At 46.6% G+C, this 24,350-nt stretch overlaps 1 protein-coding gene across 1 annotated transcript in view; it reads left to right on the top strand.

Annotated features, from left to right (window-relative positions):
* Nucleotides 1–24,350, top strand: part of CEMIP (cell migration inducing hyaluronidase 1) — a 908,751-nt gene that overhangs the window by 831,397 nt on the left and 53,004 nt on the right. Inside the window, exon 26 of the mRNA XM_085644720.1 lies at nucleotides 4,712–4,798. Within this exon, the coding sequence (XP_085500846.1) occupies nucleotides 4,712–4,798 (87 nt within the window). The remainder of the gene's footprint in view (nucleotides 1–4,711; nucleotides 4,799–24,350) is intronic.

Genomic DNA, 24,350 nt, shown 5'->3' on the forward strand with positions numbered 1-24,350 from the left:
CAGGTCTCGCACTGGTCCTAACAATTTTCGTCGACGTTTCAACCCAATATAAGCGACTTTAAATCGTCATGCAGGGTCTTCATCAGGACATTAAAATAAACGATGGCAACCTAGCCAGTGATCTAGGATGGCCTGGCAGACAAACGTTCGTGCGTAGGGAAACAGAGCGCCTCATCAACGCTGCAGCACCTCCTGTCTCAATCGGGCTTCTCCCGATTGAGACAGGAGGTGCTGCAGCGTGAATCGTTACCGCTTTTCTTCCCAATTTAAAATAGGAAGTAGAACTTGGATCGGTTCCGACGTGATTTATTGACCGGAGTCAGCCTCATTTAATTGAACCACGCCGTCCAAGAGACCACATTTGATGAGGCGCTCTGTTTCCCTACGCACGAACGTTTGTCTGCCAGGCCATCCTAGATCACTGGCTAGGTTGCCATCGTTTATTTTAATGTCCTGATGAAGACCCTGCATGACGATTTAAAGTCGCTTATATTGGGTTGAAACGTCGACGAAAATTGTTAGGACCAGTGCGAGACCTGTTTTTCATACAACTTTTGATTTATCCATGAAACAGTGTCATTGTTTGCCCTCGATACTGGCCCTCCTTTTGTATATTGTGTATATAAAAAGTCTTTTCTGCATTCGTTCACTGTATATATTATGCACAATTTGGTCACTTATGTCACCTTGTCACAAATTCACTGACTCACTTTACAGTCTACTACCTTGGTAATCCTGCATTTCCAATGTCATTTGTGCTTCTTCATATAAATGATGCAATTTATAGATAAAGAATGACATTACATCTTTCAAAACAAGCCTGATCTTGATTTGTACTTTGAGATTGTGTGGTCAACTTGATTAATTCTCCATTTTTTTCTTGATTTATTCTTTCAACAAAGCGATTGTTTTACCCATACCCGACAGAACCATTGTTTTCCTATAATAATGTTATACACATAAGTCACCCCTAAAGTAGGCCCTGTATAACCCACAGGGCAAGGTGCAGTGTATTTAAAAGGCAGGACATGTACTTTTAAACTTTACAAGTTGTGGTAGTGAAAAGCTCCCAATTTCGTTATTTCCTACTGAAAGGCCTACCTCTCTCATAGGATAACATTTGGATTACCTTATTTTCATCTTTTAAGTGTAATTCCGAATTGTGAAGAGATAGACTTTTCAAGTTTAGTGTCATTGATCTCACAATTCAAAATCACAACTTATGGTGAAGTTGAATTTTAAATTCCAGTTTAGCAAATGGCACTTTTAGAAAGTTGGCATTTACTTACTTTAGCCATGTGGTGTATTCTGCCTGTCTCTGGAATACCCATCGGGGGTGGGTGAGAGCTGGCTTCCTGCATTACCTTCAGACAGTCAAATTCAAAGGAAGGGTAGGTGTGCCTGAGTGGGCATCTGCATGCAGGTGGGCCATCCTGAGCAGGATGGAGGGGGGACTGACACTTATACCTAAAAGGGCTGTGTCCTGTCCCCATACAAATGATTGATTACCTGCCTGTAGTGTGTCTGGAGCCAGGGCAGGAAGGGAGAACCTCTGTGCACTTCAAACTTTTCTTTGAAGTCTCCTCCACTTCATAGGCACCACTGTGTATAACTACTGGACCTCTGGCACTACCACATCAGTACACTTCTGGACCTGTGACAACTCTGCCAGGAAAAAGAGCTACTGTAAGAACTATTCTGCTGGACAGCAGCTTTGCTGAACTCTGCCTCGCTGTGCTGTTGTCTTAATAAGCTGCCCTCCTGCCCACTGTTCTCTTGCCTGGGTGAGAAGGACTGGACTTGAATAACTTGAACCCAGAGGGACTCCAAGGGCTTGCTGGATTTCCTCCAGTTACCAAGTCTCAAGGATATCAAAGACTTGAACCGACTGCATCTGCATCTGGACTTGGCAAGCTGTGAGTCTGCCCTGTCAAGTGATGCCACCCTAGTCTGGGACCCTTGGAAGTCATGCCTAAAATGCTTCTTCATCCAGAACCCACGCATCATCATCGTAACTTGCGCATCGTCGCTATTGTATGAATCGCAACCGGTGCGTCCTCATCATAGCGAGAGCGGACCCAACGTATCCTCATCTGAACGGGCGCATAACGTAATGTGTGAGCAGCAGCCTCACATTACATCTGGAACCAGCGCTTGCACTCGGAACCGATGCATCGGCAGAGTTACGTGGAGAAAATCGATGCATCTCGTCCACTGCGTGAATCGACATGATGCATCACCTCGGCTGCACTGCTCATCTTCTTCAACGATAACGAATCCCAGATCAAGATACTTTGGTTCAGCCGGCCCAAGTGGGTCCGTGTACCGGCCTGCACTCCATCGCGGTTAGCTTGTAATTTTGACTTTGCCCTGGTCTAGCACGACCAGATACCTCTGTTAAGTGCTTATTACTTTAAAGCGCTATTTTGATAGTTATTCTTTAAAAATTCATATCTCGACTTCTACACATTGGATTTTATCGTTTTGGTCTTATTTTATTTTTAAAATCATAATCTAGTTTTCTAACCTGGTGTGGACTATGTTTGAGGTGTTTTCACTGTGTTGTTGTATGAAGTGTTGCACACATTCTTTACACATTGCCTCATAAGTCCTCCTCCTCGGATCCACCCCCTCGGCCTGGGACGACTCCTGGTGGCCGACTGCACTAGGAACACCTCCAACACCCACCGACCACGCACGCAACCAAGGGGTCACCATGACGAAGCAGGTCAACGCCGTCTCCTCCTCCTGCTTCAACACCCTCCGCATGCTTTGCAGGATCTTCAAGTGGATCCCCACCGAAACAAGAAGGACGGTCATCCAGGCCCTCGTCAGCAGTAGACTGGACTACGGAAATGCACTCTACGCAGGAGCCCCGGCCAAACTCCTGAAACGGCTTCAACACATCCAGAACGCCTCCGCACGCCTGATCCTCGACATCCCTCGCCGCAGCCACATCACACCCCACCTGAGAGACCTACACTGGCTCCCTGTCAACAAGAGCATAACCTTCAAACTCCTCACCCACGCACACAAGGCACTCCACAACACCGGACCAACGTACCTCAACAGCCGACTCAGCCTCTACATCTCCGCAGACCGCGCCCTCGCCACCGTCCCCCGCATCCGAAGAGTGACCACCGGCAGCAGATCATTCTCCCACCTCGCCGCCAAGACATGGAACACCCTCCCCATCTGCCTGCGGCAGACCTTCTGACCCTCTGACCTTCAGAAGACTTCTCAAGACTTGGCTCTTCGAACAGTAGCATCTTCCCCTCTGCCCCCCAGCACCTTGAGACCCTTGCGGGTATTTAGTGCGCTTTATAAATGCCATGATTGATTGATTGATTGCTAAGTTAAGCCTGACTGCTCTGTGCTAAGCTACAAGAGGGTGAGCACAGGATAACTTAGATTGTGTTGCGACCTACCCTGACTAGGATACCCCTACCAACCAGAAACCCCATTTCTAACACCATGTTCACGTTCTTTTTATCTATAAGTTTGCTGGTGATGTTTTGATTAATGTGCACTGGGCAACAGGAAATGGCACAGAACTAGACTGCTTTTTACACTCACCCTGGGCTTTTAGATATTTATTTCTTACAGTACGAAAGAGTGTGGTGAAAGGTGATTCTCTTTTTTTTGTTTTACTGCTAACGTCACGTGTAAGTTCCAATCAAGTGTATGTGCTAGTATGTAAATCCCCCCCAAAAAATAATTTCACTTTCCTCAAATACATGCAGTTTCGTATAGCATGAAATTGGCCCAGAGGCATTGGAGTTCTTTACATGTGCACCAGATAACATTACAGACAGACAGATTAATTTTTTTGGGCTTGTGATTTGCCCAAAATCACAGGATGTTGAGCTGTTGCTGGGACTCAAACCTGGTTTCCCAGTTTCGAAGTCAGCTAAATCCATAATCTCTCCCTGTTGACTGCAGTAATTGCTTTATGACAGGTGAAGAAGAACAGCAGAGTCTAGTTTATCTCTTCCTGTTCCATGCAGAGGAGGGAGGCAAAAATACCCGAAGAGTCTCCTTGCTGGCCCTCACCAACCTCCCACCACCCACTCTAGTTCTCGCCCCTGCCCCAATCCCATGCAAATCAAGTGCTAATGGCTTCCCATCAGCAGCTCCTTGAGCCGCTGTCACACCTGGAGGGTGTCAGAGGTAAGACACACCTCATGCTGTGACAGCCGGAGCAGTCCATTGCCATTCTGTTTCTGACAATGCGGCAGCTTGACCTTAATGTGTACCAAGCCAGGCTCATTATATTTATGCACAGGCTTTAACTACAGCCTTTGACATTGTCCTCTGACAGTGGAGACTGAGACGGTCACCAAAAAAACAGTACACCAACGGGACTCAACCACAGGCCATCGGGCGATTGCCCGCTTTGCCAATCCGAGGCTGCATATGAACTAAGTCACCACAGAAGCTACATGCGGATTGCAGCATCCCACATCGCTTACTCCGCGTGATACAGAATGGTATTCAGGGCGCACGCGCTCTTGCCTGCTGCCTGTAATAATTTTCTGGTTTTGCCCCATATATTGATAAAATGTTGAACCCAGTGGTTTTCACTTACTGTACTATGTGCTGATGTCATCTTTGCTCTTTTACTTTGAAATGTTTCTCTACTAAAGTGTTCCACTTCTGAGGTAACTTTTCTAATTTCTTCAAAATATGAATATGCATATTTATTTTCCAGAAATCCACAGACCACTTCCTGGAGCTGAAGCTTGAAACATATAATACCAGATTTTTCCATCTCAAGGACGATTTTGCATATATTGAGGTAAGGTTGGCCAGTATTTGAATGTTATTATGTCCTATATCCTATGGGTGTTTGGGAAAGTGAGAGAAGGTGGGAGGTAGATAGGGAGTGTGTGAGAGAGAGAGTAAGAGGTAGAGAGAGAGAGAGAGGGAAACAGAGTGGAAGAGGCAAAGACGCTCCTTGCAGCCCCAGACACATTCAAATCACAGTCCGGTCAGGGCTGGTGATAGTGAAGATTGATAATAATAATGTGTGCGTCTAAGACACTCACTGGAACTCAGATTAGATTAGAGCAATCCTTCTACAGGAAGATTACCACTTCAGTGCTTAATTTGTAAAAGAATAAGTTCTGGGGCCAAATTATTGTTCCAAGTCTGCGTAAGCCACTGCCTGAGTACCAAGGTTTCATAGTCTTAATTTCACGCCGTGGCTCTTTCATGCCCCAATGTATACTCTCCCAGCTAATTTGTCCCATTCTTTTAGTGTAGAAGGTTTTTATTGGCTTTTGAATGATAACCCTTAAACCATCACGGGTAACATTCTGAGACGACAGAGTAGAAAAAAAAAGACACCATCCTCCCACCCCTTCTACCCAGTAAAGTACAACAGTAATTGACTTCAGTTCCACAGGTTCTCGTTTCTATTATCAGTGTCCCAGACTAGGCTGCAGGGCCCACCTGGGCACATCGGGGCTTTAGGGGGCGCACTATACTCATCATTGTCAGTTTACCTAGGGCTCTGCCCCCCCCTTACCTTATTGTATTAATGTGGGCATCCTGGGCCCGGGTATACCATATTCTCACTTATTCTGCTCGTTTCCATGCCCATCATCCAGTCTCATAGGCGTGGGCTGAGTTCGCTTGCCCATTTTTGAGCAATTTCCCTTTTTGCCACTACATATCCCGGGTTGACTAGTTTTTTGTTATCATTTGTAGTGTCCGAGCCTACCCAAACAAACAGCAATGCGGGGGTGGGGGCCTCAAGGTCAATTGTGACCCCAGTGGCCTCCATGAGGGTGCACGTTACCTCTTTCCAGAACGTGGCAAGCTTGGGGCACCCCACAATGTATGCAAGAAAGCGCATTGCTGTCCACCGCACCTAAGTCTTAACTCATCTCGGGACCTACCAATTTTGTATAGGCATGTACGGGTTAATAAATCCTATGCAGGATTTTATACTGAATAATTCAATAGCTTTCCTTTATGGCCACCTTCCTGCAGAACTGCAGGGCTTCCCCCAGTCTTCATCAGTCAGCACCCTTTTGTCACCCTACCAATGGGCCTGAAGTCGGTAAAGTTCACCCTGTGTGTTCCTCACCAATTTCGCTTATGTGATGGAGGTAGCCCTTGATGTCATATGGCTGTCTAAGAGTCGGGATTGCAGGGGGGAATTCTTCTTTGTTTCTGCCTCCTGTTTAGATTCTAAATTGTAAAGCATGTCATAGTTGCAAATACTTAAAAATCTGTGTTGTGTGTGTTGCATATTCTGCCCATAAGTGTTCAAATGCCACCATTCGATTTGCATACCATACATCATCTAACGTGGACAGGCCAATTATATCCCATTGTCTGAAGCTCTGTAGCTACATCAACGGCCACAGCTTCCTATGTAGACCTTATGGGTTTTTGGGGACTGAGCCTCTTTCTCCAACCCATTTCTCTATTCCGTTTATGCCACAGACAGACCACTGTTGTGGTGGCCTGTGGAGCATCCACCGGCAGTTTTCCTCCATATATGTTTAAGTGTTAGTACCACTTTCGCCTAATTTGGTCCATCTGGAATGCCGGATCTCCGATTGAGGCATATACCCACTCGTTCACTATCTGGATCTGTGCTACCTCATAATACCTACAAATATCAGGTATACCACCTTCATATATGGATCTCTGGAGAGTAGGAAGGGCGATTTGCAATGGACCATTGTTGGAAAATAGGGATCGTAGTAGTCTATTCCCCACCTGGAAGAATGCATCTGGAATCACAGAGGAGCTGTTTTGCAGGATGTATGTAAATCTAGGGAGAGCAATCATTTTAAAGAGTGCTGCTCTGCCAAGAAGGGATAACGGCAAAAGCCTCCAGTATTGTATATCCTTTTCCAGCCCTTGAAGGAGTGGGGTTAGGCTGGCCTCATAATGCGTTTGCTCCTTTTTTGACACCCACAGACCCAAGTATTTATTGTGGTGCGTAACCACCTGAAGGTGCACTGGTAGGGCTTCCTCCCATCTCCAGGTCCCTATCAGGAAGATCAGTGTTATCCCTAGGCCCGAAAAGTGCTCATATATCCGAAAGATGTCTCCAAGTCTCTCTAAAGATGAGTCTGGTTCTGAAATACAGAGCAGGATATCAATGACATATAATGATAACCAATACTCTCAGGAGTCTTTCCATCTCCAGCCCCATACCCGGGAAACTTCCCAGATCCATTGAGCTAGGGCCTCTAACACCAAAGCAAAGAGCATTTGTGACAGTGTGCATCTCTGCTGTGTACCTCTCCGTATGGGGAACTTCCTGAATATGGTTGCATTTAGCCAGAGCCTGGCTCTGGATTGGGTGTAAAGGAGTCGGATCCATTTCAGTTATGGCAAAGAGGAAGGGCCATTCAATTGAGTCGAAGGCTTTGTTCACATCGAGCAATGTGATGACTAGGGGTATTCCCACTGTATCGACAGTCATAATATTGGCGTAAATTCAACTTAGTAGATCAGCATGGTATTAATCCATTCTGGTCTGGACGTACAAGATCGGAGATTAAACTTTTCATTCTATTAGCTCACACTTTCGCTGATACTTGAGTGTCTGCATTAATTAGGAAGATTGGCCTGTAGCAATCCCACCTGTCTGGGGGTTTTCTAGGTTTACGGATAACTGTGATTGTCGCCATACCGATATCTCTGGGGAACTCAGCCCTATGGTAAGCCTATGTGTATATATCGAACAGCGAGCTTACTACCTTATTTGTAATTCTCTTAAAGAATTCCATTGGTAGTCCATTTTAGCCTGATGTTTTCCCTGACTGAAGTTGCATGAGTGGAAGGCTTATTACTTCTGTTGTTAGGGGCCCCTCCAGCTCCAGAGCTTGAGCCCTACCCAGGAATCAGCAATGGCAGTTTTTGTTATAGTTCAATAGGTCTGGCTTTGGCGTGTCCCTATGGGGCATGTAAAAAGTCCCACATATAGTCCACCATTACCATTGCTAGCTCCTCACTTACTGTAATGGTTGAGTCATCCGAGCCTACAACTTCCCCAATATGGTGTCTGTCCCTGTCTCTGTTACTAAGCCAGGCAAGTAGTTTCTGGCTATGTCCCCCACCTCATACAGCCATTTCTGTTTGATCATGCGTGCTAGTCGAACTTAATCTGTGACTAGTATTCAATATTCTATATGTATGTTTATAGACTGTCTTAAGGTCGTGGATTTCCTCATCTAGCACCCTACAGTGATGAGTTCTTGCTCCCTTTTCCCCTATTTTGCCTGCTATAATCACCTCGTGTGGTGGCCTTATAAGCCTCCCACGTAGTTACTATGTAAGTGGCTTCTGCAGAAGTATAGGGCCGTCACTCTGTCGAGACCCTCCAGCACTTTTTCCTTTGTGAGTCGCCCTGTAGCCAGTCTCCAGACTGCTCTCCCCCCGTAAAGTCTGTTTGGCTAGAATAATACACAGTGACGAGTGGTCAGAGATACCTCTCCAGAGTAAAAAGAGTAATTTTTATTTGTCTTATGCGGTGATCTCCATACGTCTCCCAAACCCATGGCCATCACAAAGGTTCCCAGTTTCACCAGCCAGGGGGTACCTGGTTGGGGTGGGGGGGGGGGGTGGTCATTCTATCCATGTGCAGGTCCATTATTCTGTTAAAGCCCCCTCTTTCACTATTAATGTCACAGGTGGGAGATCTAGCAGCAATTTACTCAATGGTGCCAGCATCTCAGTCTGTAATCTGGGTGGGATCTATACATTTACTAAAGCAATCGATTTCCCCTCTCATTTGCTCAGGACTGTTGTGCAGCATACCTTGTCATCGGATGAGGTTTGAGTCACTTGAAAGATGGCTGTATTTTTTATCAGGATTGGGACTCCCCTGGATCCAGAGGTATACCCGAGTAGCTGACCACAGCGTATTTCCCCCTCCCCAGGAAGCCACCATTCGACCCTCTCAGATGTGTTTCCTGCAGAAATATCATATCCGCTGCATAGCGAGTGAGTGCTTTGTTCACCAGTTCCTGCTCAACAAGGCTATCTAGTCTGTTAACATTCCATGTCAGTATTTTGAGTGAGTGTACCTTATGGCTGCTGTGTACATCGTCACCAACTATAGTGATCCATATGTCCTGGATGGTATAGCCCCTCCCCATAGTCTGTGCGGTGAGATAACATTTTAAGAAAATAAACATCCTCCCAACTACCCCCCCCCCATCCTACCTTATCATGCTGCGGTCTTCGAACTGGCCACTACCCCGACACATGGTATGTCCGTCCCCCAATAAGAACAATTTCCTGGATTACCATTGCAAGTGTAGCTAACAGTTATATATTTCCAACCGGTAAGGGAGGGAACCGCGTTGCAGCACATGAACAGGAGTGCAGGCAGCGTAGGCCTGTTGGTACACATCCAGACCTGTCTGGGAAGGTAGTCCATACATCTCTGCCTCGCAGACAATCTCTTCAGACATCATCAGGGTGGTTAGCCTTGGGTGGGGTGCAATCTCGTCTCTGCTATTAACATTGGAGCCTTCCTCATTTTAGCTATCGACCTCTTTCTCTGGAGATTCTCATGTATTGGAGGAGTCAAAGGCTCATGTCTTTTGAATGTCTGCCACGAATTTAGCTCTATCTGATTCCACCCGATCTCTTGTTAGTGCTGTATGCGGCACCATCGGGCCTTGTGCACTTCCTTCATTCCTGCCATCTGGAGCCAGCAACTCTGTTCCAGCTTGTGGCCTCGGGTACTCACGCCTCTCCAACCAGCCCCAGAGAACCTTCATGTCAGTGAAGAAGTGCGCATCTCCCCATTTCATTATGCAGAGTTTTGCCAGAAAGAAGAGGGCATAGCGGATGTCTAGGTTTGTAGGTTCTGCTTAACTCCTCAGAAGGCTTCTCTTTGGCATTGTAAAAGTGTAGTACAATCTGGATATATGTTGACAGTCACATCTTCTACTGTCCATGGTCCTTGCGAGTGCGCCACCTGCATTATAGCTTCCCGATCTCTAAAATGTAGCACCCTAACCACCATGACCAGTGATGGCAGGCCCAGGATTGGTGGTCTTCCCGGCACCCTGTGGGCACGTTTTGACTTTTAGGACAACCAACGAGAGCCACTCCTCCAGAAAGAGTTCCGCACAGAGGCCTTCGACCATCTCCAGGAGTCCCACAATCCAGACTTTATTCCGTCGGGACTGGCCCTCAGCATTTTCCACCTTTTCTGCCAGCTAAGAGAGTTCCTTCTCCAGGGCTTTGATACAGGTAGTGTTCAACCGTCACAGTAGGCCTAATCTGCACCGGTGTGGATTCCACATTTATCACTCTATCCACCAGTTTTTGCGTGGTCTGCCCTGCGGTGGTTTAATTCCTGTGCCATTGTTTCAATTTTAAGTTCCAGGGCCATTTTGGAGTCTTTTTTTTATTGAATAGAACTTCAAGAAACAACATCTCAGCATTACAGTATAAGGCAGGATAAATAAGGGGTACATCACATATTTACATAACAGTATATATATCTGTCTTGGGCATCTCCCACTCCACTATGATTCTCCCACGCCACCCGCCCAATCTCATGTCCCCCCCCTCACAACGTCACAATTCAATAGATGGAGATAAGCAGATCTCACTGCGAGACCCATTCCATGCCGCCCACTTACGATCCCCTTTTTTAGGGTATCCCCTATTTTTGAAAGCATCCTTTTCAGCGGTCATGGTTCTGTCCATGTTGGCCTCCCAGCTTCCCACTGTAAACAATTTCTCCTCTACCCTGTTTTGTACTATGTTACGTTTGGATAGGGCCAATCCCAGGGTTACACAGGATTGCTCAGTGGTGGTTAGGTCAGCGGCATCCCATATGTTTAATAGACAGAGCTTCGGGGAGACAGTGAGCTTCTCCCTCCCCCCCACCCTTTCCAGTTTGGACATAACCCCTGCCCAGTAAGTATGGACAGCTGGGCATTCCCAGAGTATGTGAAAGAAGGTCCCCTCACGTGAGCAATGTCGTAGGCAGTGTGCATCAGTTCTCCTGCCCATCTTAACCAGGGTTCCCGCCACCAGATACGCCCTGTGGAGGATTTTGAGTTAGACCAGTTTTTTTTTTAAAAACACTTTTTATTGATAACCAAGACAGCGGAAATACCAAATACATTGACAATGCGAAGATGTCTACCTTTACATTTACCAGCATTCCTCCGCCCCCTTCACCCCACCGCCGACCAACATCATTGCAAATCCATGTAAAGAGGTCACCCCCGTGACTAGTTCTATTGTACCTTCCATTTAACCAGGAGTCCTCCTGAGCAGCTTCCTCTCGGGACCCTTTACTCAATATTATGCTGATCAGGTGCTGCCCCTCCCTGTATCCTTTTTCGCTCATTCCTGAGTTCAATCGCCCGAGAGATACAGATATTACCTCTATACTTGTTCCATTTTCCCCATTTGTGATCCCATTTTCGCGGGCACCCCCTCCCCTTGAACACCGTTTTCTCCGCTAGCATGGCATGGTCCATATCCTTGGCCCAATCCACTGTTGTTGGTGAGGTGCCAGCTCCCCATTGCTGTGCAATGTTCCTCTTGGCTACAACCCAACCCCCTGAGGCCCATTCTTGCTCAATTTGCGTGAGGTCCGTCGCTACCCAGATATTTAGCAGGCATAGCGTGGGTGTCGGGTGTATTGTCTTATCGCAAGCCCTAGCCATTTGCCTGGTGACGTTGACCCAGTATTCCTGTATGCGGGGGCATTCCCATAGGATGTGGAAGAATGTGCCAGTCAATGCACACTGCCGGAGGCATTGCGAGTCTGGCCGCCTCTTGAGTCTGTGCAGCAAGATGGCGTCGAAATATACCCTGTGGAGGATTTGGAGTTGCACCAGCCGAAGACGCTTAGGGATAGCCACTTCTCTGGGCGAGGACAATGCCTCCCTCCAGGCTGAGTTAGACCAGTTTTAATCTCATGGGGATGGGTTTTTCGCGGGGGAGGCCAGCGCATCCCGCCAATCTTCTTCTTCTATCTCCCCCACGTCTGCTTCCCACTGTTGCCTAAGGCGCGTTAGTCAGTCAGGACTATTGTTAATCAGTTTCTTCTAGGTTAGAGAAATGGCTTTTTTGGGCATAGGAAAAGAAGCAATCTGTCCGCGAAATTGGGACGCCTCAGGAAGCGACGTCCCCCCGGGGATTGCTGGCTTGAGAGCATAACTGATTTGTAGATATCTAAAGGTTTCTTTCTGTGACAGTTGATACTCCCCCTGGAGGTCGGCAAAAAGGGATTTGGGAAAAAGGGGGTGGTGATGGACAGAGTTTCTGAATGATGCAGAATACTCTTACCAAGTCAAGAGATCATGGTTTTAATCCATCACCGTTTTTTAGCTCACTACACCATCCCAGCTCAGAACCTGGCTACATGCAAATTAGTCTGTACCTGTCCCAGTGCATGATGGGAACAGGGCAAACCAAACTACCAAGCCAATTCTTATACTGGGAAGGAAACAAGCTTCCGGGGACCGGTTTCTGGCATCACAGCCTTCGTCAGCCCGGCTTGCCTGAATCCTGATGGTGCAATGAGCAAGGGACTCACGTCTGAGCATACCCTCCCACACTGAGTGTGGATAAAATCGATTTGGGAAAAAGGGGGTGGTGATGGACAGAGTTTCTGAATGATGCAGAATACTCTTACTAAGTCAAGAGATCATGGTTTTAATCCATCACCGTTTTTTAGCTCACTGCACCATCCCAGCTCAGAACCTGGCTACATGCAAATTAGTCTGTACCTGTCCCAGTGCATGATGGGAACAGGGCAAACCAAACTACCAAGCCAATTCTTATACTGGGAAGTAAACAAGCTTCCGGGGACCGGTTTCTGGCATCACAGCCTTCGTCAGCCCGGCTTGCCTGAATCCTGATGGTACAATGAGCAAGGGACTCACGTCTGAGCATACCCTCCCACACTGAGTGTGGATAAAATCGATTTGGGAAAAAGGGGGTGGTGATGGACAGAGTTTCTGAATGATGCAGAATACTCTTACCAAGTCAAGAGATCATGGTTTTAATCCATCACCGTTTTTAGCTCACTGCACCATCCCAGCTCAGAACCTGGCTACATGCAAATTAGTCTGTACCTGTCCCAGTGCATGATGGGAACAGGGCAAACCAAACTACCAAGCCAATTCTTATACTGGGAAGGAAACAAGCTTCCGGGGACCGGTTTCTGGCATCACAGCCTTCGTCAGCCCGGCTTGCCTGAATCCTGATGGTGCAATGAGCAAGGGACTCACGTCTGAGCATACCCTCCCACACTGAGTGTGGATAAAATCGATTTGGGAAAAAGGGGGTGGTGATGGACAGAGTTTCTGAATGATGCAGAATACTCTTACCAAGTCAAGAGATCATGGTTTTAATCCATCACCGTTTTTTAGCTCACTGCACCATCCCAGCTCAGAACCTGGCTACATGCAAATTAGTCTGTACCTGTCCCAGTGCATGATGGGAACAGGGCAAACCAAACTACCAAGCCAATTCTTATACTGGGAAGGAAACAAGCTTCCGGGGACCGGTTTCTGGCATCACAGCCTTCGTCAGCCCGGCGTGCCTGAATCCTGATGGTGCAATGAGCAAGGGACTCACGTCTGAGCATACCCTCCCACACTGAGTGTGGATAAAATCGATTTGGGAAAAAGGGGGTGGTGATGGACAGAGTTTCTGAATGATGCAGAATACTCTTACCAAGTCAAGAGATCATGGTTTTAATCCATCACCGTTTCTTAGGTCACTGCACCATCCCAGCTCAGAACCTGGCTACATGCAAATTAGTCTGTACCTGTCCCAGTGCATGATGGGAACAGGGTGTTGCAGGGATTCTGCTTATACACAGAACTATGCGTAGAACCCCAGGACCTCAGTGAGTTGTGGTGTACCAGAAACTCACCTCAGAACCCAGAACCCAGTATCCGGCTAGCATAAGTGTCCCATTCGTTATCCGAGATTTAGCTCGGCGGTCCCAATGAAAAGACAACCCAGAACACGCGACTCAGTACATACTCAGGAATGGTGGGAATCGGAAATACCTGTTCGTATATTATTCTCACATCAGTCCACAACAAGAATCAACAGAGACACGGTGAAAATAAAAAGAGTTTATTTTTATAGACCACGTGTCCTAATATGCAGTACTTTGGCTAATACAAGCAGACAAATGATTAAAATCAAAACCATTAACATAGTTACAATTCCATAGAATATAAAAGGGGTGATCATGTTATAATGACAGTGGATACTACCACTTTCCCTTTACTAAGAGGCTAATATTATTATTAGACTAACAGAAGGTCTCTTAGGCTTGAATAGGGGACCCCATACCTCAAAGATCAGCTTAGTGAAATCACATCACAGGAGCATCAGGAGTCTTCTCGCAGGAAGGCTCGTCTTCGGTCTGAATAATAAACATGATGTCTGTGATATTAAAAGCACCAACTTTCAGGTATGTGCAGCTGCTCGTGTGTTATGACTAAATAGTGGGTCGATCAACCTAGAGTGGAAAACATGCATTGTCTAACAACTCAGACTGTTTGTCACATCGTGTGCAGACCAAGGTCGCTTCGCAGAGCTCGGGATGGTAACAACAGATTGCTCTCGTGTGAGGCAAAACTCGAGTCAGCAGGTCGTTTAAGCAATAACATGTGAACGCAGTGTCGTGTGCAAAAGCAGCAAGATGGCTTTCTAACTTCTAACGTGGTTATGCTAACTTAACAATGTATGTACGTATTAAGGGAGTCCTTACTACATGCCCCCTTGATCGAAGCACTACTTAGTATGCAAGAAAAGAGAGAACGCAGAGTTCAAGCGCAACAGAGCAGAACAAGGCGTATCCAATTTAAAAAGGAACTGGTCAGTTCAGGCAAAGTTCGAATTGGAAAAAAAAAAACCATCAAAAATAGAGAGAAAAAACAAAACAAAAAAAAACCCAAACGTGACGTGGGAGGTGAAAAAAAAATGAAAAAACGCCTCACCGGGCAGAAGTGCAGATGTACAGGGACAGTTCAAGACACGTGAGGAAAAACTGTGGACGAAAGTTCACTCAATCCATAAAAGTATATTCAGCATATGTGGCCACTGCTTCCAGCAGAAAATCATTGGCACGGCCACTGAAAGTTTCAGCCATCCAGTTAAGTAAAGAAAAGGAACATACGTGTTCTTCTATCAGCGGAGCCTCTAGCACCATCAGAGGGCAACCAGCGTGTACTTCCAAGTAACTCATATTCAAGAAGTCATATGCCGCTCTCACGATGTCCCAATTACCCAGGATACCATGTGCCGCACCGCAGGCCATAATCCGAACACCAGAACAGGCAGACTCGTGAGACACTAAGGGCCTCATCAGTCGATCAAAATCCGGGTCCGGAGACACCATGTTGGTTAAACACAAATCCATAGGCCATTCAAAGGGACAATCTAGGCAGTGGAAGACAGGTTGCACGCAGGTGAAATAGGAATACCGGAAGGATAATCCATATGCCAGGCTCAAAGTCGCCAACGGCAGGACACCATAGTAATCAAGCATCCTGTCACGAAGAAGCTGCAGACGGGACAGGCTGTCGTGTCGCACAGAAAGAGCAGCCATTCCTCAAGATGAAAAGTAAAAGCAGCACACCTGCCACTAGAGCCAGAATCAACGGGACACCTCCAAAGACGCTGGAGAAAATAGAATGAAAAAATGCCGGAATCACACCAAAAATAGTTTGGAAAGAGGTCACGAGGCCCGAGCCCACAAGTTTAAAAAAATGAGCCAGGCCAGTCGTGGACGAGGCATTGAAAATTGTTTGGATCAAAGCACCAAAATGCAGGGGGAGGTCAGTATTCAAAAGCGCCTGTACCTCGGTGCGCGTATTTGCTACGTGAAGGACAAATGTTTCCCGGGAGGAAGTCAATGGCACCTCCTTTTGGGACAATAGCGCTCTTATTCTGCTCATTTTGTCGAACTCTGCTTTCAAGGTTGGAATTGAAGGCCAGATAGAAGCATCCAGCCTCCCATGCGGGGGTGGAAACAGGACGTTATTGCAGCAGACAACCCTCTGTGTTACAGTTACTATATACGGGATCCCTACTAACATCCCGCAGCAAGCTTCATTGTTTAAAATTAAATAACTACCGTTTGCAAGCAGCGTGAAAGATGGCGTAATCACTGGTACCGGGATACCTTTGAGGACGCAGGCCAAATTCGGAGCGTGTACATTACAAGCACCGTGCAATTGAATGTGCCTACATACAAGAGAATGATCAGGTGACGTTGTACATTCTTCACCCTTCAGATAAACCTCAGTACCGTCCCTTGTACATCTATACGTAAAGGGGAGGGACCAGACTTCATGTATGAAAGCGGTACCCAGCTGTTCATATCTACCCAGAGCATAGTGTTTCATACAAGAGGTAAACTTAAAAAGCGCAAACGGTAGACTGATCAATCCGTGTAAGAGCCACACAGCGGAATCGACTTCCGCAACAGAAAAAGGTAACGGCTCCAATTTCTCAATATGGAGCAGGGAATACGTAGCATCCTTCATGGACATGAACTGCTGTTTGTCAGTAAGGTTAAAAGGAAGAAATAACGATGTTGTATTCAGATAGTCCCAAGGGACCTTCCCTGCCTTCAATGTTTGTAATGTCCAAGCAAACTGCATAACAGAACGCAACTGGTTTTGACCATGATACAACACAGACATATCATCCTGCACAATATCAACAATTGAAGATACAATATTATCTAATGTATAAATGCGAGAAGAGAGAGTGTTAATGCTGTTATCAATAACTGCTAATACTTTTTCCATATTAGCTTGATCAATAGCTCTCAATCTCGAAGCTGCCTCAATTTGCGACAGTTTCCATACTTCGTTGTAAATAGCATACGCCCATCTCTTGGATCTGCCACCCACAGGGCCTTTAACAAAATCATTCAATTCTATTTTGTCATGTAACTTTGATAAATGAACTTTGACAGATGCCAAGGTGGAATGTCGCAGCCAGGACTGACATAATTTCCCTACAGAGTATGTAGTTACTGTATGTGACGACTCAAACCGGGGGTCCACTCGATCTTGAGTATACCCCGGTTTCAGTCCTAGAAAACGACGTTGACAGGTATCAGAACTGCTTTGCCAAATTAACCATCCCTCACTATTAAATTTCGAAATATTGAAAGATGAATTGGAAACCAAGAACTGCAAAGCAGGAAGGGACAGATCTGTGTGATTATTCCAATTTGGGTAAGCACCCAGATCCGGCACAGAAGGCGAATTTAGTTTTTTAGAAGTGGCCAATCCGAAACAGGTGGTTTGGAAGATGGTTGCATTTAAAAACAACATATGATTTGGTACTAGACAGGCACGGTGTAAAGCTTCAGTTCCCTGAACATGCCACGGTTTGGAACCCCAAACCGACTTAAGATCAATAGTAGCCTTCCATAGATCATAACCTTTGATTGACAACTCATCCATAAAGGACTTAGAATATAGCAATTTGGTGTGTGTCAGTCTAACCTTGGAGGCAGACTCAGGCTTAACTTTAAAATAAAAGGAAGCCGGGGCTGAAACACTGAAATCAGTAAAATAAGTAAACTTATCAACTAATGTGTGTGAACTGCCAAACGAGGGGGTGGGACAATGTTCCCACTGGGTAAAATTTACAAAATTTCTAAACGAATTTGATTTATGCAAGAAGTGATTGCCATAATGTTGAAAACAATACTGTTCCGCATAATTAGCCGCATTTTCATACAAATCCTCTGCATCAAAGGCGGCATAATATTTCAAATCTGAAAACAGTGCTTCAATGGCGTGTACATCCCAGTCATCAGAACGTATGTTCTGTTTAACTACATCACCCATAGAAACACGAAATACATTAGGCACATTAATGACCTCTGTAGGCCCATGAATTTGAAATTTAACAGCATCCCATGCGATTCCATCCATGACGGGCCAGGCAGTAATATTCACAAAAGTCTGGTCCCTTTTCATGATGTGGGATGAGGAGTGGGGGGCCAAAGTTCCATTGATAAGTCTAATTGTCGATCTCTCCTTGAGATAATGGCCATCCACCAAACGGAAGAAAACCACAACAAATCCAATGGACATAAACAAAAAAACACCAAAAAGCATCAACCAGATGTATGTCCAAGGAGCTATCAAAAAATGTTTCTTAAACCAGCTCACAAAAACAGCAATGTTTGATGGGGGAGTTGAGGGCAAAGAGTTAGTGTCAAAGGAAAAACGGGACTGGCCAAGTGCTGTAGATTGTAAAACAGGCGAAGGTCCACGTGTAGGATAAGCATACTCAGTCTCATCGGACAAACCACCAGCCGGTGGTATCAGCAAGGGATCAGTAACTGAATGCATCTCGATTGCAACATCAGACAAGGTGGTAGAAGCAGGAACCATCATTGAATTTCTTTGCACTGTCTGGCATAAAACTGCCGGAGTCATACTAAGAAGTATCGGCCACTCGCTGAAGTTTGACATTGTCAATAGAGATGTACCTGTTTTCTTTGCGACCAGGAAGTGGAGGTAAAATGACTGTTCTTGTACCCTGCACTCCAAGCACTGGAACTGGTGCACGATAAGAGGGGCCGAACTCCTTCTTGTTCTCCACCTTCTCACGGACCAGATCACCAACTCGGGGTAGCCAGCCGACTACCGGAATCTGAACCTCAGCTTCAGACGTGGAGGGCAAATGTTCTTTCGAAAGAGAGTCTCTGGCTTCTTGTAGAGTCTGCAAAACAGCACAGTGATCATCTACGTCAAAGGGTGCGGTCGACGCCGCAATGTCTAGACCATCAAGGTCTGGAACAAACATTCTGATTCCGAAGAGCATCATGTACGGGGTCCGCCCACCCAGAGACCTTCTAGGGAGATTATTTAGTGCACGTTGAACGTTATACAAATGGGCTAGCCAGTTCCGGCCTGTGCCTAAAACACGTGCTGTCAATGATTGCTTTAAGCCACGGTTCATTCGCTCCACCACACTATTACCCTCAGGTCGGTAGGGAGACGAAAATTTGACAAGGACCCCCAAATTTTTCATAGCCTCCTTGTAAGCCTTAGAGGCGAACGCAGGGCCCTGATCAGAATGGAAGGTACCACACGCAAAAGTTCCCACAAAGACACGCAAATCCCTGATGACAGTCCGCGAGTCAGCACTCCTTTGTGGCCATACCCATAGAAAACGTGTGCACGAATCCACTGCAACCAAGATGTACTTGTACGCAGTATCAGAAGAAAAAGGACCGCAGTGATCTAAATAAACACAACCAAATGGCTTATTAGAGATGTACAGCTATGTCTGTGGTGGGCGCGCAACAGTAGAAGGTTTAATCTGTTGGCAAATGTCACAATCAAGAACATAAGCGCGCGCTTGTTTATATAAACCAAACCACCAGTAACGTTGTTGTAGCAGAGATATTGTAGCTGACACACCGGCGTGGGCTGACGCCAACCCCTCATGTGCAGCCAAGATCAGTGCTGGTCTGCAGTCCGCGTTGGGAATTATTCTATCACCAACGTCGTTAATCCTCACTAACGGGACGTTATCAGGACTTAAATGATAAATATACCGAGAGGGAAAACCCTTCGGGTAATCTCCTCCCTTCTCTGTAGCAGCAATAGCTGCCAAGATGTCATCATCAATCTTACTTTTGGATCTTGTAACTGCTGCCACTAAGTATGTAGCCACTGCTGTTTTCGCTGCCTCGTCAGCTAAGCTGTTGCCGACAGCATGGACACCAAGCCGCTGGTGACCAAGAGTGTGTATAACACTCACGAGAGGGAGACGTTCTTTAAAGTCTGCCACTCGAACCCAAAGCGTTTTATGCTTAATTGTGCTACCTTTAGTGTCGCGGTAATCATTCTGAGACCAGAAGTGTAAATTGTCATTGTAAGACTGGACACAGTAGAAGGAGTCACTCACTATAAGAGTAGTGACTCGGGGATCAGCAAACTCCAGTGCAAGCACCAGAGCCCGGAGCTCCGCCAATTGCGCGGTACAATCACCCAATGACTGCGTATGCACTGCATCAGATTGGAATTCACCATTTACGAATGTACCTACGACAATTGCGCAAGCCGCTGAATAAGCGTGCTTCGATCCAATTGCGGGTTGCGCAGACCCGTCAGTGTATATGACACAATGGTATTCTTCGAGCGGGCGCAAAGACAGAGGTGCCGGATGAACGAATTCATACTGCAAGTACTCTTGAGTCTGTAATGAGGCATCAAAGATGTAAGTGACGTCTGGCGACGTCAGTGTTGTAGCCCATTGTATCCACCGTGGATGCAAAGCTTTAGAATTGGGTACACTTGCTTTAGTCACTGCCTCTAAAGCAGGATATGGAGTTACAACCAGAATCTGTTTCCCATGCGACAGTGCGCGTTCCTTGAGGATCGCCATCTGCACAGCAGTCAGAACTTTTTCGACCGTGGAAAAACGTAATTCAGCAGAGGTGTACAAGTGGGATTTGTACGCAATGGGGACTGGGTCGCCCTCATTAAACGTCAAATACGTGAACCCCACGGCGCCTGGTACTATTCTTATCACCAGGTTAGTGCGGTTATCACGTGTCAGCAAGTATTGTGAAGCAAGAAGGTCAGCCTGTAAAGACTGTAAAATAGCAGAGTGTTCTAGCTGCCAGCTAGACTTCGAAAATGAAGGCTGTACCAAGGCGTAAAGCGGCTTGATACGCTGGGCATAATCAGGAATGTACGTACGGCCGAAATTCAGAAAACCCAGCAGAGATTGTAATTTCTTCAGTGTCGTAGGAGCACTCAAGCGTGCACACTTTTCCAGAAAGTGGGGGGCCAACCCCTTACCTTCATTGTTGAGCTCGTAGCCCAAAAACAACACCGTATATTCTGCGATGTGTGACTTCGCAAAATTGAATTTGTAGCCATAGTCTGCAAAACTCACGATAATATTGTCAACGCGAGACAGATGCGGCATCAGCTCATCATCCGTAAGATAGATATCGTCAACATATGAGTGTGCTTCGGGGTCTATTCTTTCTAAAAGAGAAACCACGCGAGCAGAAAAGACGCCAGGGCTATTTTTGTAACCCATGGCTAATCTTGTAAACTGTTTTTGTTTTCCGCCCGAAGTAAACGCTGTCCACTGGCTACTCAGTGTGGACAGGTTGTGGCTAAAAAAGCCATTGGAAATGTCAAGTGTCGTTTTAAATCTTTTACGCACGAGACTGTCGACCAAAGCCGAGCTATGTGTATTTTGTACCGCGCAGGTCCGGCAGTGGGAGTTTAGGTGCCGGTAATTTAAAACTAAACGGTACGAGCCGTCAGGCTTCGTTACAGTGAATAAAGGGTTATTCATAGGGGACACACATGTTTCAATAACGGCCTGATATTCCAATTGTTCAAGGATTGCCGCGACGTGAGGTCTCGCTTCACGACGCATAGGATATTGAGGTTGAGGCTGGGGCATAGACCGCAATGGAATCTCATGGCAGGGGGACAATTTGTCCCATCCCACCTGAGTACGATACACCGCCGGCGCAAGCGCAAGCGCCCACTCCTCAGCATACACTTCAGCTTGGTCCTTAGGCACTGTGTGCGCAAAGGACGGGAGGATTACTTCCTCCCCTCTAGGAGCCTCTAAAATGAAAGCTGGGGGCCAATCTGCCTCCGCTAGGAGGATATCATAGGAGGTGGTCAGATTATCCCAAAAAATCCCTTTTATTGTACGTTGTATGTCACCCTCAATTAATAAGACTATTTCATAAAGTCTATCAGGGGGAGCCACTCTGGTGTCAGCTGTTTCCACAGTAACCGATATATCAGTTGCTGTCACCACCAGAAATGGACGCAGAGCTTGACGGACTATGGTAATTTCCGCTGCGCTGTCCAGGAGCGTCAGCGCCCATGTCCAGTTCCGAAGCTGTGTCCGCACTATCTGAGGCATACCTTGCCGTCAGAGCCGCCACTTTCTTCTTCTGAAACGGGGGTCTTTGTCGCGCAAATTCGTCCTGCTTGCCTTTACCCTCAGTCTGTCGGGGCTGGTCACGCTGTTGAGGAGCACCCCGACCTTTGCCACCGCCTCCGCCACCGGACTGTGTAGCCGATGTTTCCTGTGAAGAACGAGGAGAGCGCTGTTCAGAAACCTGAAATCTATCAGGAGACTTTATAGCAGCACGATCGCGCAGATCATAAGTGCGTTCACTACTTGACTGTACGGGAGAGGCAGGCCGAGAGCCCTGTTTCTGCTGCTGCTGCTTCCCCTGCTGTTTAACCTGCCATTTTTGTTTAGGAAAAAAGGGCCGGTCGTCTTTACCAGACGTTTCTGCCTTACCCTGCTGTTTTAGATCGGGATTCTTTATGACAGGCTTAACTCCTAAAGAGCTACGACCCAAATCCCGATATGCCTCTGCGATTATTTTCGCAAATTCCTGCGGTTTGTCCTCCTCAGGAATTCGTTTCAGTTCATTACGAACCTGGAAATGCAAAGCATCACCCTTCAGGTTACCAATTATCATGGTAGCCACCAGGTCAAATTGCCCGAGGAGCCGCATCCCTAACTCTATCGCAGACTCCGCACCATGGTTCTCTTGAACTCTTTTGATTACGGAGGGCAGCTGCAACATAGACGGAGTGCCATAGCACTGCGCGTACATCGCTGCAAAGACCTTGCCCCAATTTGTACAATCATCAATGTGGGGGACCAAGTCCTTAGGCAAACTAATGGTGAGGATCCTGTGTTTCTCCACAGGTGAAGTATTCGGGTAAACCGCTTCTATTTGGTCAAATTTTTCAGCAAGCCAAAAGGGGAAATCATCCCTAGTTTGGGGGCGCTTGCCCATAACAGAATTGACCATAACAGGACTAATGACCACCGCGTGATGATCAGTAGGCTGTCCCGCAACAGCAGGCACCCCCGCCTGCATATTGCGCGACACATACTGCACCAACGCCCTATATACCGTAATGAGGGCAGTGTGTAGTGCACGCAGCTCAGCCACCGTCACCGTGAGGTAACGGGGATGAGGCGTAAATCCGGCTAGTACCGGCCAAGTGGCCCCTGCAATTGATAAAGGGCCCATTCTCGGCGGTATAACCACATGGGGAAGGGCGCCATTAAACCAAATAAGATGCTGCCAAGCAGATATTGGTATTTCCTGTGTCCTATACGGCGTATAGTTCGCCGGCACTGCAGCGGCAGTATAAGAATGAAAGGTGTCATCATCCCCCACCCCTGGAATCGTCACCCAAGAGTAGAACAACTCATAGGGATGAGCCGCATCGGCTCCCACCACAAAGATGACGTTCATACCAGTGTCCGGTACCCCATACTGCGTCAAATGACGTTTCAGAGCCGCACGGCTATGCGCCGCAATATCCACCGACATTAGGACAATACACGTGAAACTATCAGTAGCACAAGGGTTCACTAACCTTTTTAATTATCAAGCTTGAAAGAACCTATATCAATAGACCTAGGTAGGTTTAAATCCGTCAGACTTGTTATCCGGAAACAAGAGTGAGGGTGTTGTGGACAAACGCGAGCACTACTAAGGCGTTTCAACTCATAGACCAAACGTTAGGTGCGCCATGTTGCAGGGATTCTGCTTATACACAGAACTATGCGTAGAACCCCAGGACCTCAGTGAGTTGTGGTGTACCAGAAACTCACCTCAGAACCCAGAACCCAGTATCCGGCTAGCATAAGTGTCCCATTCGTTATCCGAGATTTAGCTCGGCGGTCCCAATGAAAAGACAACCCAGAACACGCGACTCAGTACATACTCAGGAATGGTGGGAATCGGAAATACCTGTTCGTATATTATTCTCACATCAGTCCACAACAAGAATCAACAGAGACACGGTGAAAATAAAAAGAGTTTATTTTTATAGACCACGTGTCCTAATATGCAGTACTTTGGCTAATACAAGCAGACAAATGATTAAAAAATCAAAACCATTAACATAGTTACAATTCCATAGAATATAAAAGGGGTGATCATGTTATAATGACAGTGGATACTACCACTTTCCCTTTACTAAGAGGCTAATATTATTATTAGACTAACAGAAGGTCTCTTAGGCTTGAATAGGGGACCCCATACCTCAAAGATCAGCTTAGTGAAATCACATCACAGGAGCATCAGGAGTCTTCTCGCAGGAAGGCTCGTCTTCGGTCTGAATAATAAACATGATGTCCGTGATATTAAAAGCACCAACTTTCAGGTATGTGCAGCTGCTCGTGTGTTATGACTAAATAGTGGGTCGATCAACCTAGAGTGGAAAACATGCATTGTCTAACAACTCAGACTGTTTGTCACATCGTGTGCAGACCAAGGTCGCTTCGCAGAGCTCGGGATGGTAACAACAGAT

Source organism: Triturus cristatus, chromosome 3_1 (genome assembly GCF_964204655.1).
Source record: "Triturus cristatus chromosome 3_1, aTriCri1.1, whole genome shotgun sequence".
In the NCBI taxonomy this organism is placed as follows: Eukaryota; Metazoa; Chordata; class Amphibia; order Caudata; family Salamandridae; genus Triturus; species Triturus cristatus.